The 13,730-nt window shown below is 36.9% G+C and overlaps 1 protein-coding gene across 1 annotated transcript in view; it reads right to left on the bottom strand.

Moving 5' to 3' along the window:
- The window catches only part of LOC128987124 (U3 small nucleolar RNA-associated protein 25 homolog), a 30,321-nt gene that overhangs the window by 9,729 nt on the left and 6,862 nt on the right, over window positions 1-13,730 (bottom strand). The window contains exons 2-7 of the mRNA XM_054407840.1: window positions 8,520-9,157; window positions 6,577-6,781; window positions 6,148-6,303; window positions 4,942-5,019; window positions 4,251-4,436; window positions 3,161-3,367 (exon numbers count right to left, since the gene is read on the bottom strand). Coding sequence (XP_054263815.1) covers window positions 3,161-3,367; window positions 4,251-4,436; window positions 4,942-5,019; window positions 6,148-6,303; window positions 6,577-6,781; window positions 8,520-9,157 — 1,470 coding nt within the window. The remainder of the gene's footprint in view (window positions 1-3,160; window positions 3,368-4,250; window positions 4,437-4,941; window positions 5,020-6,147; window positions 6,304-6,576; window positions 6,782-8,519; window positions 9,158-13,730) is intronic.

Genomic DNA, 13,730 nt, shown 5'->3' with positions numbered 1-13,730 from the left:
ATCATCCTTTTTTCTTATTTAAGAACTTGGTCGGTATGTTATTGTTTTTGGTTATCTTTTTTTAGTTTATTATTTTGCTTATGATTTTAATTTTGACACCCCATGTTGATTATTGGTTGCAGAGCTTCACCATACCTCGATGCTATTTTGACGTCAAAACAATTGAAGAAGTTGAACTCCATAGGTTTGTCGATGCTAGTGACTGGCCTATGCAGCAGTTTCATATCTAAGTGTGCCAGAGGTACCCGAAAACTGCCCAAGAAATACATGACCCCTTGGCCGAATCTCGGCTGTCTACCCAGGTCACGATGGCCAAGTACGTATAGATATGTATTTGGTTCACTTTAAGTTTTTAAGTAATACTTTAAGTGACGAGTGACTTAGGCTATGCAATGAGTGAAGACGATGATGATCCTGGTTTGCCTAGACATAACCTTCAAGCTCAGGGCAGTAGGCCTACAGTAGGCTATATTTATATGTTTATTAAAAAAAAGTATATGTTTATTAATTAAATAATATGACAAAGTAGACATCACAACATCAAAAGGAACTTATTGCCGGCCTCCTACTAAAGTTGCAGTCCTTTCCGTTGGAGGGGAAAAGATGTAATATGTTTCAAATTGACACATTGATTTATGTTCTTTGCATTTATTTATTGTCATATATGTTTTAATTAATTCCAATTATTGTGAATTTGTTTACCTTTTGTCTTGTCTTTATAAATTGCAAATACAGTCCTTTTTGATTTGTAATAGTCTGACATTATTTCTACAATGATTTTTTGCATGACCAGCCCTCTTGTAGTTATGCCCGACCTATGTCCCCTCAAAATGAGATGCAATATGTGCCTCATAGGCCTAGTCCTGTGTCCTGTGATCAGCAAAGTTCTGATGATGAAACCCCTGTTGAATTTATGGATAAAATTTACCGAGGTAGGGTAATTGCACCTGCACTATCTCCTACACCCAGTGAGGAGGCTGATGACCCTAGTTTTATTGAAAACCTTTTACAGGCTATCCTGGTAACAGGGCAAGCTTAGCCAGAAATTTAGGTCCTTCTCCATCTGAAGTTGAAGTATTCAATGCGTTTGTCGAGGATGATTTTTGGCAACATGTTGCTACAGAAACGAACAAATACGCCGAAGAGACGATTGAAAAAATAATGCAAGTGGTTAAGATAAACAGTTACTATCTGAATGGTTTGAAACGACTCCTGATGAAATGGCATGTTTTTACAGTCTAGGCTATGTGTTTTGATGTCACTTGTGAAGAAAAGGACCATTCAATTGTATTGGGCCCCTACTGCTACTACTGAGACTCGGTTTTTTTGAAAAGTTATGCCTTTTCGTAGGTTTTTGCTCTTATCAACAATGTTTCATATTTGTGATAATTAAAATAAGCCTAACATTTACATGTTACAAACTGTGGAAACTGAGGTATGTCATTGATTATATGAATCAAAAGTTTTTTCTTTTTCGGTTAAGTTTGGCTGATGAAAATATTGCAGTAGACGAAAGCTTGAAGAAATTTCGTGGGAGGTTGGGGTATGTGCAATTTAACCCCAAGAAAAGAGCCAGGTTCGTCATCAAATTTTACAAATGTTGTGAGTCAAGCAGTGGATACTATTCAAAATTTAAAATATACACCGGGGCTGAAGTGAAACAGTGGAAGGGGGTGGAGACACTGCTGAGGAGGATAACCTTTTGGTGAGCGAGGCCATAGTGATTGAAATGGTCAAGGAATGTTCCGGTAATGGTCATACTCTCACAATTGACAACTGGTACTCCTCACCTCTCCTCTACTATAGATTGAAACGGATTGGTTTCAATGTGATTGGGACGGTGAACTTGTGGAGGACAAATATGCCTGACAGTTTCAAAAGTGAAAAGCTTGATGTCGGTGAGTATGAAGTTGCATTTAGCCATGACATGACGGCTCTTAGATGGCACGACAAGAAAGAAGTGTGTCTCTTGTCTACTTTCCACAGTAAGGGGGACAAGAAAACAACTGGAAAGAGAGACAGCGTCAGCGGAGAGGTGATTACCAAACCTGAACCTGTTCTCTATTACAATAGCTCGATGGACGGTATCGACCGAGAAGACCAACAGCTTGCTTCTTTTCCTACCATGAGGAGATATGCCAAAGGGTATAAGATTTTTTGTATATATTGGACATAGCTCTCTTCAACTCTTATGTTGTTTTTAAAAAACTCACCAAGAAGAAGATAGGATTTGCTGAGTTCAAAAATAAATTTACGGAGCAAGTGTTCCACACCAGACAACTACCTGCCTACAAACGAAGAGGGCGGCCATCAACGACTGAAACCCCTCTACGGCTTCAAGGAGCTTCTTGGGGTCATTTCCCAAGACAAATCCCACCTAATGAAGTGAAGCAAAACCCATGAAGACGCTGTCAAGTTTCTAGTGCACAAGGGAAGCGTAGTAAGATATTTTGAACTTTTATAGTAAAAAATTTAAAAAAGAAAATATTTTTTTTTTAAATTTTTTGTTTTGTTTTAGATAGTATAAAAAAAATACTTCTAACCAATAAAATGTTTATTTTTTTATCTACATTCAATTCTGATTAGAAAAATAACAGTATTTGATATACAATATACAAAATTCTGTGTGCAGATAAAAATATTGTAAATTGTGTAAAAATACACAGAAATTATTAATTTTTTCGCTCGGTTAGGTGTAAAAATAAGTTTAAGCGAAGGGGTTAAAGCTTTAGAGAGAGCCAATCAACATTATTAAAAACAGCATTTATAATGTTGTCTTACGTAGCCTATAACTATTAGCATAAAAGAATACAATGTTGAATAAGGTAAATTCAAATTCTTTTGTTTATCAAACTGGGGTTTTTTTTTGCTTAGCTAATAAATAATATGTTTTATCATATATTATTCAGAGTTTTTTTGTATTTTCAAGAGCTTAATCAATACACAAAACTGTTGTTGTAATAGTTAGCTTAGTTTACCTCAATTGTTAAAGTTCCCAAATCATAAGAAATAAAATCAACCACTGTCACAAACTTTGGACACAATAGCCTGCTGATAGAATGCGTACTGTCTTATATGCTATTTGTTTACCCTCGTAAATGTTTATAAGTCAATAACTGAGATCTAACTTGCTACTTTTGACAACATGGAAATAGCTTACCTTTGAATATTCACAGATCTGGACAAAGCTAACCATTTCCTTCTTGAAGTAGTTTCTTATTCTGACATAGTCGAAGTATGAGGGTACATAAATGACTGTGTGGCTCATCAATGGCTCCTTATACTGTGGCAACACTTTGCTGATAAAATATTGGAATCTGGCATCTATAGAGTCGGTAGCTGAGTCACAGTCTATTCTGTTGAAGACCTGAAAAATGAAATGTTCAGCTGACATATGAGACTGAGTGCTTAACCTATGCATTATAATGTGCCGACTATTTTACATACAAACAAAAAACTAGATATGTTTTTTAAAACTAATGTTTTGCCAGTGGAGAAAAACAATGATAATGAATGAGGGTTTGTTAAGCCTTAAGCCAAACATTAAACTATATTGTATTCGTACAATTATTTGTGTTTGTATTATGGTAGCCTGTATAGCACAATATACATTTAACTTAATGTCAACAAATAAACAATAAACAAAAAAAAACTCGTTTTATTTAGTCAGTGACAATGCTGGCCAGCCTTTACAGTTTTATCACTTTTTATCCCATTTTAATCATTTGATTAACATGGCTAGTTTTGACTATTGTGATTTTGACTATTTTTAAAAGTCTTTTGACATACCGGTACCACAATGTATTAATACATTATTTATGATGTGGTGTCATACAATGACCTGACGAAGTTCTAAGGAACGAAACTATTTGTCATACCAGCAACTGTGGTTGGATAAGGTAATCCTTTTATATAAAAGGGTCGTTTTCACAATCGATTGTGCAGTAAAATCTGTCACTAACCTGGTCTATGCCTTTGATATGATAAACATAACTGCCTAAGCAAACAACAATTATTACAGACTTCTTTTTAGTAAACAGGGTGGAAATGGCCAATTGAGTGACTATGCCAACTAAACCCACAGAAAAATAAAGATTAAACATTTCAAAAGTACTGTACAGTACTATACAGATATTAGTTATTCTTAATTGCTATTATTTACTGTTATTGTTTATAGTGCATGTATTCTATAACAAGTCTACTGTACTCAATAGATAGTATTTAAGACTTGTTTACAGTGTATGGACTACCTGAGGTAGCTGCAACACAATCTGACAGATGGTGCCTGTTTTGACTGGGTTCATTACCCACACTTTGCCTGCGTAGTTGTGACACTTGCGGGAGAACAGAGCTGATATCTGGGGTAGTGGATGGCTACTGAATACCAGAGTCTGTCTGTAGTATCTGGCTCTACCACTCAGAGCCCAAGGACGAACCTGAGAACAACAACAAGGTCTATAACATGCATTTATAGTGTTAAGAGTTTTCACTAATGTACCAGCAGACAATGTCTTTTATATGTAAGTATGATACATTCCTTCCTAATTTTAGAAAACATCTGATACTTAACTAATTTTTATGTAATAGTATTGGCAAAACTGTGGCTGCATGACCTATGCTTGACATGACCTCAGATGTCCTCAACACAGTGGCAGTTTTCACCAAACCCTTCTCTGTTGAATTCCGCTCCAGGGATGAATAGAAACATCTCCCAGGAACGGAAAGCTTCCTCAGGTACACAGAAAGGCTCCCTCATTGATGATTAGGCTTCAGAGTACCAGAACAGAACTGTTTGCAAAGCAAAAAAAAAAGAAAACACACACTGTGTAAAAGGGGCCTTACCCAGTTTAACACATTAGGCTTGGCCTTTAAGCTAGGTAAATATTCAAACAAATATGGTATGAAACTGATACTGTAAAACCCAAAGTCCTTAACACTTACCCTGGCGAAATTTGTTCCATGGCTATCTTTGGGCTGCATATGTAGATGATCCCAGATGTGGAGAAGATGATCCCAGTTCTACCAACAGAAAACAAGGATAAATTACAGCTGACCCTTGATAATCTGATACTTATGGGACCAAGAAGGTGATGGTACCAAAAACTCTGGAATACAAAATATTATAATAATAAATTCAACCTATAGGCTGAGAAAAGTCAACTTATCATACCTTATTGTGTACTCCTCTCCAATTAGAAGGTGTTTAAATCAGTCTGTTAAAGCAATATTTTACTACAAAGCAATGTTCATTAAATAAAAATAAAAATAAATTGATTGAGCTTATTAACTCTCACGTAACTTTACCTCGCAAGCCAGAGTTTAACCAGTTTCAAAGGAACCATAACTAAACTAAATCAATAACAAAATTAAAAGGGTGCACACTTATTTCAGAATATTTTTGAAAGCAGTGTTTTTACACAACTTTCAATGAAAAATTAAGAGCGTCCTTCAGAATCTGCCTGTTTTACAGTTGGACCGCTTGGAAAAGCTAGCAAGTTGGGGAATAGTTTTGGCAAAACAGCACTAGGATTAAAAATCTCTGCTGCACAAACCCACAGACTTCGCGCAAATTTTCATCTGCCTGATTGTATTTTCACTCAAATATTTCCTTAAAAATGTCAGATTTATTCACTATTTAAATAAATAACATTAGTTGAACAAGTACATAGGTTTGCTACTTAAGAGAAGATAATAGTTTTTTTTTTTTTTTTTTTTTTTGTGAAATGTTAAGTACAGTATGTAATAAAAAAAATTTCCAAATTTGATCAAACTATTCCCTTTATGGGAAATTTGTTATAAAGGTTATGTTAATCTAAAAGTGACTCGACTCCTCTGCACTTATTTAGGTTGTTTTCAATCAAAATTTCTTTAATGGAAATTATCTATACGAAGAGAGGATCCCAACTGGAAAAAGCTATCACACTTGGACACAACTTTTTATTACACTTACATAGTTAATACACCTCGATACAAAACACGTACCGTTTCTGGCAGCGCAGTATTAAAAACACAATTGAGAATTTCAGTCTAAAATACCAAAAACACTCAAACAGTAGGCAGGGACTGCGGCTTTGCAATTTGTCTCAAATTGTCCTTTATTGGAGGTGGCCATAGGCTTATCCCAAAGGTGTCAAATATATGACTTACCTGCATGAAGATGACTTCGGCTTGGTCCAGAACTAGCAGTTCTATAGACGCCAGGAAGTCATAGTCTCTATCAGCTTGACCTTCAGCTCCTACAATGACTCTGAGTCCTAGTGGAGAGGCAATAATGATGTCGGCTGAGTAAAAATCAGCATACAGCTGCAAAGCAACAAAAGAACAGTAAGATGCGTAATCTCAACAAGTCATGGAGCAATTCAAGTACATAACAAATTTTAATTCTCATTAAGAAACAAATGACCTAGTGATTCAAAAAGATATCACTTCAACAACGTTCACCTCCCCCTAGAAAACGAAATTATCACCTCTACAGGACATGTAAAAGATCTAAAACATGAATTGGAAAGGAAAAATGTAAACCGAACCTTGTCTTACAAAAACCTCTAAATATATTTGATTAAAATTGACTCTTGCCTTCAAACTTTTCTTGGTAACTGAGATTCCTATTTTGAAATTATCATCAGTGTCCCCAGCAAAGGTTTTTTCATAATCCTCAGGCTTTGGATTTCTCCGTGGCATGGCTATCTCTCCAGAGTTGAATTCTTCATAGAAACGTTTTTTATTCAGTATATTGTTGTTTCCTTCTTCTAGGAGCAAAGAAGCTAACATTTCAACAACCCTAAAAATGTTAAAATACAAGATTAACAAGAATAATTCCACAACCACTTTTAAATGTGTACTTTTCAAGGAGAACTAAATACGTATGAGGTACTATTATTGACTTCTGGGTGGATACGGGAGTATATTATATTCCACCTGTATAGATCAGCTGTGCTAATTGTTGTATTAAAATCAAATATATAGTGAAATGAGTCATTTGTCATGGGCAATTGGCCAAGTCTTTATGATCAGCTAAACAGCTGATGTATTATTTGTTTCTATAGTTAAGAGATTATTGCATTACCTACCCTAACCTGAACTTGGTTCAAGCTTCAGCCCTATGTGATGGAGCACTAGTAAATATAACCTATTTTATCTAACAATCAACTTAAAAGCCATCAGATATTCATAATGCGCGTCTCGTTTGAGAGATAATTAAAAATTAAAATGCACCATCAAATGTGGCTGTGAAGCTTGGCTTTTTCCCTATTTCATAATTGTTTATGTGAACCGAGCCTGACAGTAGTAGCTATACATAATCCCTAATACTTCAGTACAGTAGAGTGCCGCTTAATAAAACTTCCTGGTTAACCAACCCCCCCCCCTCTTAAAAATAAAAATTAAAAAAAAATGTTCAAATCGGAGGTTATTGTACGTCAATAAAATTATTGAGCAATCTTCATAAGTTGGAAGCGATCGGCAGAAATCAAGAGTCTTTGCCACAGTCACAAGTGTTACTGGAGGGACAGTCCCTCCAGTCGGCGTTTTGCTCGGAACAGGAACATGTCAACCGTTGCAGTTAGTACGACAGGACTGATAGTTTTTGTAAATTGTTTAAATGTATTCGTCGTGTGTGTTATGTGTTTTAACTTCAACGAAACCACTTCAGCTGAGATTTTGTAGTCTGACGATGGCATTGTAATGCTGAAACGGCCGTATAATAGTTACACCAACATTTTGAGCTGCATTGAGGAAGGTAAAGCCTATTTTAGTTATTATTCAGCTCAGGGGCTAAAACATGGACTGGTATTAGTTGAATCATAGAGAACCAACGTTATATAATAATGTGGTACCGATCATCCCTATTGTTACTAAATTTGTTAAACATTAAGTGGGGCATTAAGTGTACCCGAAAACCATTTTCATTGACATCATTCTGTCTTTCACAAATTCCAAGTCATGACCCTGAACCAAGCAGTTGTTGATATTGGACCAAGAGAATTCAGTGCTGGGTTGACTTATGTTGCATTGAGCCCGTCCGAACTATATATGGGCTGCTTTTCGACCCAGGATTTCCAAAAGAACGTCTGAAAAAGAAACTGGTTGAAGATAAACGTTTGGAACCACTGTTTTAAAGACTTTCGAGTTTTAGTTTAAGAAGTTCACATTCATTGAAATTAATTGACCAATCAATTAAAGTTATCTCTACACAATCTTTTGTCTATTTGAATTTGTAGGTACTGTAAACATAATTTTGAAGCTTTATGGTGAGGGCTGATGGCATTATGGCTAATGGCTTGATGACTCAATTTTGTGGACGCGTCTGCAAACGCCACCTAGTTTATATGGTTCTGCCAAATGAGATCACTGGATAGTCCATAAAGGGACAAATAATACAAGCCAAAGCAATAGTATTAAAAAATAATTCAAAGATGGCGATAACACTTGCAGCAATTGATGAACGGACAGAAAACGTGATATAAAAAGAATATGGACAGTAAAAGAGTAGTAACAGTAATCATTATTACTATACTTACTTGAGAGCAGAGTTTCTAAAGGGAACAAGTATCAAAACCTTGGGCCTTATCAATCCTTGATCTCTGAAGTCATCAGGAACATCCACTCTAGAGTCCTGTTTAGTTGCTAATCTAGAGTTGTGATGCACAACTTTTAGTCTTGTTTTCAAAACATGATTTATTGCATGTAAACAATAAATGAATCGAACTTCCTCACCATTATCTAATGTTCGTTCTGGAAAGTATAAGTCTTGATAATTGTTGACAATTGAAAATAGTTCCTTTTGCAAAGCAGTCAATTGGTCATCCTCAGTGACTGTCACATTAGCACACTTGTTATTAGCTTTATGGATGTTGCTGTGAATTTGTGACTTGACGAATAATTGTTTACACTCATTCAGAGAGAATTTGTCAACTCTTTGAGGCACACTACCTTCTTTAGCAAAGTGGACATCTCCATCAATTCTAATTTTTTTCTTGGCTTGTGATTCTTCAGACCCAGCTTTTGGTAGGGTAATTTTCAACTGCCCCAACACAGGCCAACATTTGACAGTTTCTTCAACAATTTGAGGAGTCGAAGATACACTTTTAAAGAGTTCATCGCTTAAATCATATTGAATATGATTATCAAAAGGGTCGCATGACAGAACACTTGTAACCTAAAAAAACATTGTTAATTAGTTAGGCTAAAAAGAGAATTATTTATTGATTCAGAGATGTCAGTATAAATAAAAAAAAACTTCCTAAGAGTGTTTAAAGGGTGTGTGTGGGGGGGGGGGGGTTCAAATGCAGTAGGAGTCATAACTTTAAATTTTGTTCAAATTAATATTAAAATGTTCTTGTGTTTAATTTTTATTTATGTTGACGAATCTGCAAAGGGAATATGTGTTTTTGAAGAGCTGTTGATGTGTTAATAAGCCTGAACATATGTATTGTGATTCGTTATGTACATAATGTGGAGAGGGCAGGCCCGTTTTTGACTATGTCAGCGCCCTAGGCACAACAAAAATAATAGCGCCCCTTTGCAATATATAATAACAGGGTGACCACCAACCGGGAAATCCGGGGATTAAGCGTGAATTTTTTTGAACTGGGAATTGTCAATTTACCGCGATGGCGCATGACAACAGTGACATTTCTGTGACCGCGGGAGACAATAATATGTCTCCACAAGGCCGTGAGGGGTGATCAGAACTTTGCCGCGATCGCTTGAGACGATGATAATTTCCAAACGACCGCGGGATATAATCATGATTTTACCGCGGTCGCACAGTAAGATAATGAGATCTACAGAGCCGCGAAGGATGAGCTGAATATTGCCGCCATTGCATGAGACGATGATTATGTCTAAACGACAGCGGGATATGATCATGATTTTACCGCGATCGTGCAATACGATAATAAGATCTACAGAGTCGCGAAGGATTATCTGAATACTGCCGTGATCACAGAAGACGAAGATAATGTCCACACAACGGAGACGATTACGATGTCTTCACTACCGCGGGAGACGATTACGATGTCTTCACGACCACAGGAGACGATTAGCCTACGATGTCTTCACGACCGCAGGAGACGATGACAATGTCTTCACGACCACGGGAGACGACAACAATGTCTTCCCAACAGCGACATATGATTGCGATGTCTTCACAACCGAGGGAGACGATTACGATATCTTCACGACAGCGGGAGACGATTACGATGTCTTCACTACGGCGGGAGACGATTACGATGTCTTCTCGACCACAGGAGACGATTAGCCTACGATGTCTTCACGACCGCAGGAGACGATGACAATGTCTTCACGACCACGGGAGACGACTACGATGTCTTCCCAACAGCGACATACGATTGCGATGTCTTCACAACCGAGGGAGACGATTATGATGTCTACACGACAGCGGGAGACGATTACGATGTCTTCACGACCATGGGAGACTATTACGATGTCTACAGGATCGCGGGAGACGATTACGATCTATACAAATTCAAATTCTTTATTAACTCATAACATCTTTTGTAGTACCGGTACAATGTACATAGATAGGAGTTCGGTCAATATTTATAAAACTAATACTAAACTGTTATATTTGATAAAACCAATTACAATTATTAAAACTTTAAAAATATAATAGTACAGTGGAGTCCCGATAATCCGAACTTCGGTAATCCGAAACCAAAAATTATATTTTTTTTTATAAAAAAAAATTTTGGAATTTTTTTTGCATTTTTTTTATTAAACTTTTGACACAGTTAGCTGTACCTCGTCAAAGTATTCTGTAGCGGCTGGGCGAGATAGACTTTTTTTGTAGAGTATTTTAGTAAATATTTCACCATTTTTGTTATTACTGTAACGGTTGTTGACAAACTTATGGGAGAAAGTATGTGTCAGAATGCTGATACCATTTATTGTTATTACTGTAACATTTTACATTTTCGTCCGCCAAATCACAAATGGATTTTATTAAGTGATAATGCTGCAGCCAATAGGTCTAGCCTTAAGTAATGTGAAAAACAATCCCGGGCTCGTGCCTGCGCCAAAAAAAAGTAGTAAGACAAAAAAAAAATAAAAAAAAATAAACTTTTAATCCGAAATATTCGGTAATCCGGGCCCATTTCGGATTACCAAATATTTCGGATTAAAAGTTTTTTGTTTTTTTAAATTTTTTTTTGTCTTGGTCTTGGTCCCAACCATTTCGGACTAACGGGACTCTACTGTAATACTGTACAAAAAGAAAAAAATATCTGTCAATTATTAAAACTAAGCCCAAACTACAAGACTATAGTCCGCGCGCGATAACTTTGCACTTGGGATTTTTGGTGTTCCGTGTGAATTTTGTATCGGCAACGTCGCACCGCCGAGGCGAGCGCCCACTTCTTGTCGCTTTGGCTCGATATGTGACAGGTATAGGATGGGGTAGCGAGCCCTGCAGCGTTGCCAAGTTGTGCAAGTCCCAAGTGAAAAGTTATCTTGCACGGAGTATAAATACCAGTCTGGTCTGTATCAGGATAGGATATTGGCTTTTGTCCTGTATATAATCCAACTACAGCAATCTTTCTTAAACCAGTTTAGACTAAACTTACTCTAAACTTACTTAAATTTAGAGAAAACTTAAGTCATGATTTTGGCCCAAAATATAGAAGGATGACAAGTAGCTTACTTTACAAAGATTTTCCATTCAGCAGACTCAACCAGTTTAGTACATTTTTTAATAGGAAAATAACCGCCGAAGTAAGTTAGGCTAGTGCCGTTGTGAAGCAAGTCAAGTACCTGAACTGTATGCCTAACTGGTTAACAGAATGACACCTTGGAACCTAAAGTTAAGCTAGTGTCTGTGATAATTTAGGTTTGCTCTGATATTTTACCACAATAAGTTAAAGCAGTTAAATTGTTTTACAGCTGTTGGTAATTTATACTGGACAGTATAGGAAATGTTTATGTCATTTCTATTATTCCTAATGTGGTAGGGGATGTCAGTGCTGCCAACTTTGTTCATTTGACCCAAGATGGATCCTCATTTATTGGATAATACCTATTTGTACGTAAAGAAAAGTAGACGACGGCGACGGAGGTGGGCTGTACACCTGGTGAATGAAAGTCGTAGGGTTGGCAGCAATGACAGTGTTGGCAGTACTGTGGGGTTGCTAATGTGATGGTGATTCCTTTTTGTACAAAAATTCCCATATCAAACCCGGGTGATACCTTTGATACAAAAATTCCCGTGTCAGTCCCGGGAATACAAAAGTCATATTATTTCTACGAAACAATAAGGTTGTATTATTCCGCGGATTTAAACAAAAATGTAAATCTCACCCAGTAATTTTTTCCCCAATTACCTCTCTAGCCCCGACGAAATGCCGAAACTTGGCAGAGTGTGAGTCCTCCGCCCGGCACTACCGACGGAACGCTGAAAAATGATGGAGATTCCGTCGTACATAAAAGGGTCCCATTTGATCACATGTTAAAACACTCTCCAGCCCAATAGATTTCGCCCGACGGAAAACGTCGTGCATAAAAGAGGCCATAACATGTCATTGCGACGTTGCTACACACCAGACCTTGTGTCAGAGGTGGCTTTGGCATCGTATGTGTTATTAAATTACTTGAAAGTACAAAAAACACTTCTTAAAACACATGAAATCAATATTTACACTGTTGACTCACAAGACGTTAAATAGGCCTACATATAAAATATGGTACCGTAAGTGGTTTTACAATCGATTTCGATTGGACACACCAAGCATCATCATACCCAATAGGCGAATATATCTAGAAGTATTTTTTTTACTTTAAGTTACGGTAATTAAATACTTTCTGCTCCCAAAAATGCTTAAAAAACTTTGTTTGTTTGGACAAGCCTAGCCTATAGGCCTAATATTATTTTTGCAACCATGTTGAATCAAAATTCCAGTATTATATGATTATTTTGTATTAGTCGCAAGACATTCAATGTATGTTATGAGTTGACATTAACTATTTATAATCCTAAGAAGAATGAAATTTATGCTCGACACATGCTAGCAAACCGCAAGCATAAGAAAAGGAACACCTGGACAAGTATCTACAAGAGCTTAATCTTCTAAGTAAGGACTGTAATTTTCATGCCATAGCCATAAGTTAGATGGGAATACTTATCGAGATGAAGCCGTTCAAGATTTAGTGGAATTACATTCGACAAAGACTATTGGAGATGGGGACGCCACCTATGAGCGTATTTTAACCTTAATATGAGTGAAGTATGAGTGTAGAATGGAGTGAGATGCCTTGTGTAGCTTTGTTACTAGCCTGTTTCGAATTATAAGCACTCTTTAAGGCAATTTCTTGACAAAAGAAGAGTATATGCTCGAAACGCACAGGTCGGCTGTCGGGCAAAGACCGAGTGCAAGGCACAACACAACTTGGCAACAGTGGACGGTTTTCTGAAAGCTGATTGGATGCCGCTTGCCCTCACCCCACCTGACTGAAACTGGTTTCGGTCCTATTTTGTAATCCATTCGACTATAGGTAGTTTACTGACATTTTAACTGCACTCAATGTTTTATCAGTTCTATGATCAAGGCCATTAGCCTATTTACCGTCAGGGTGTAAAGATAGGTCTATTCCCCCTATTGTGAACATGACTCTCTCATGCACTCTTAGAACCTATTGGTGTGGCAATGGAAGCCCTTTTAAAAACAATGTTTATTATACTTGTTTAGAATACTTAAGATGGAATTCCAGCCGCGCTA

The sequence above is a fragment of the Macrosteles quadrilineatus genome, unplaced genomic scaffold (assembly GCF_028750875.1).
Source record: "Macrosteles quadrilineatus isolate MER2022 unplaced genomic scaffold, UCM_ALF_1.0 Scaffold_2__2_contigs__length_208266976, whole genome shotgun sequence".
Taxonomy (NCBI): Eukaryota; Metazoa; Arthropoda; class Insecta; order Hemiptera; family Cicadellidae; genus Macrosteles; species Macrosteles quadrilineatus.
Note: the sequence above shows the minus strand (reverse complement) of the source record. Positions and strands in the feature narration are given on the sequence as shown.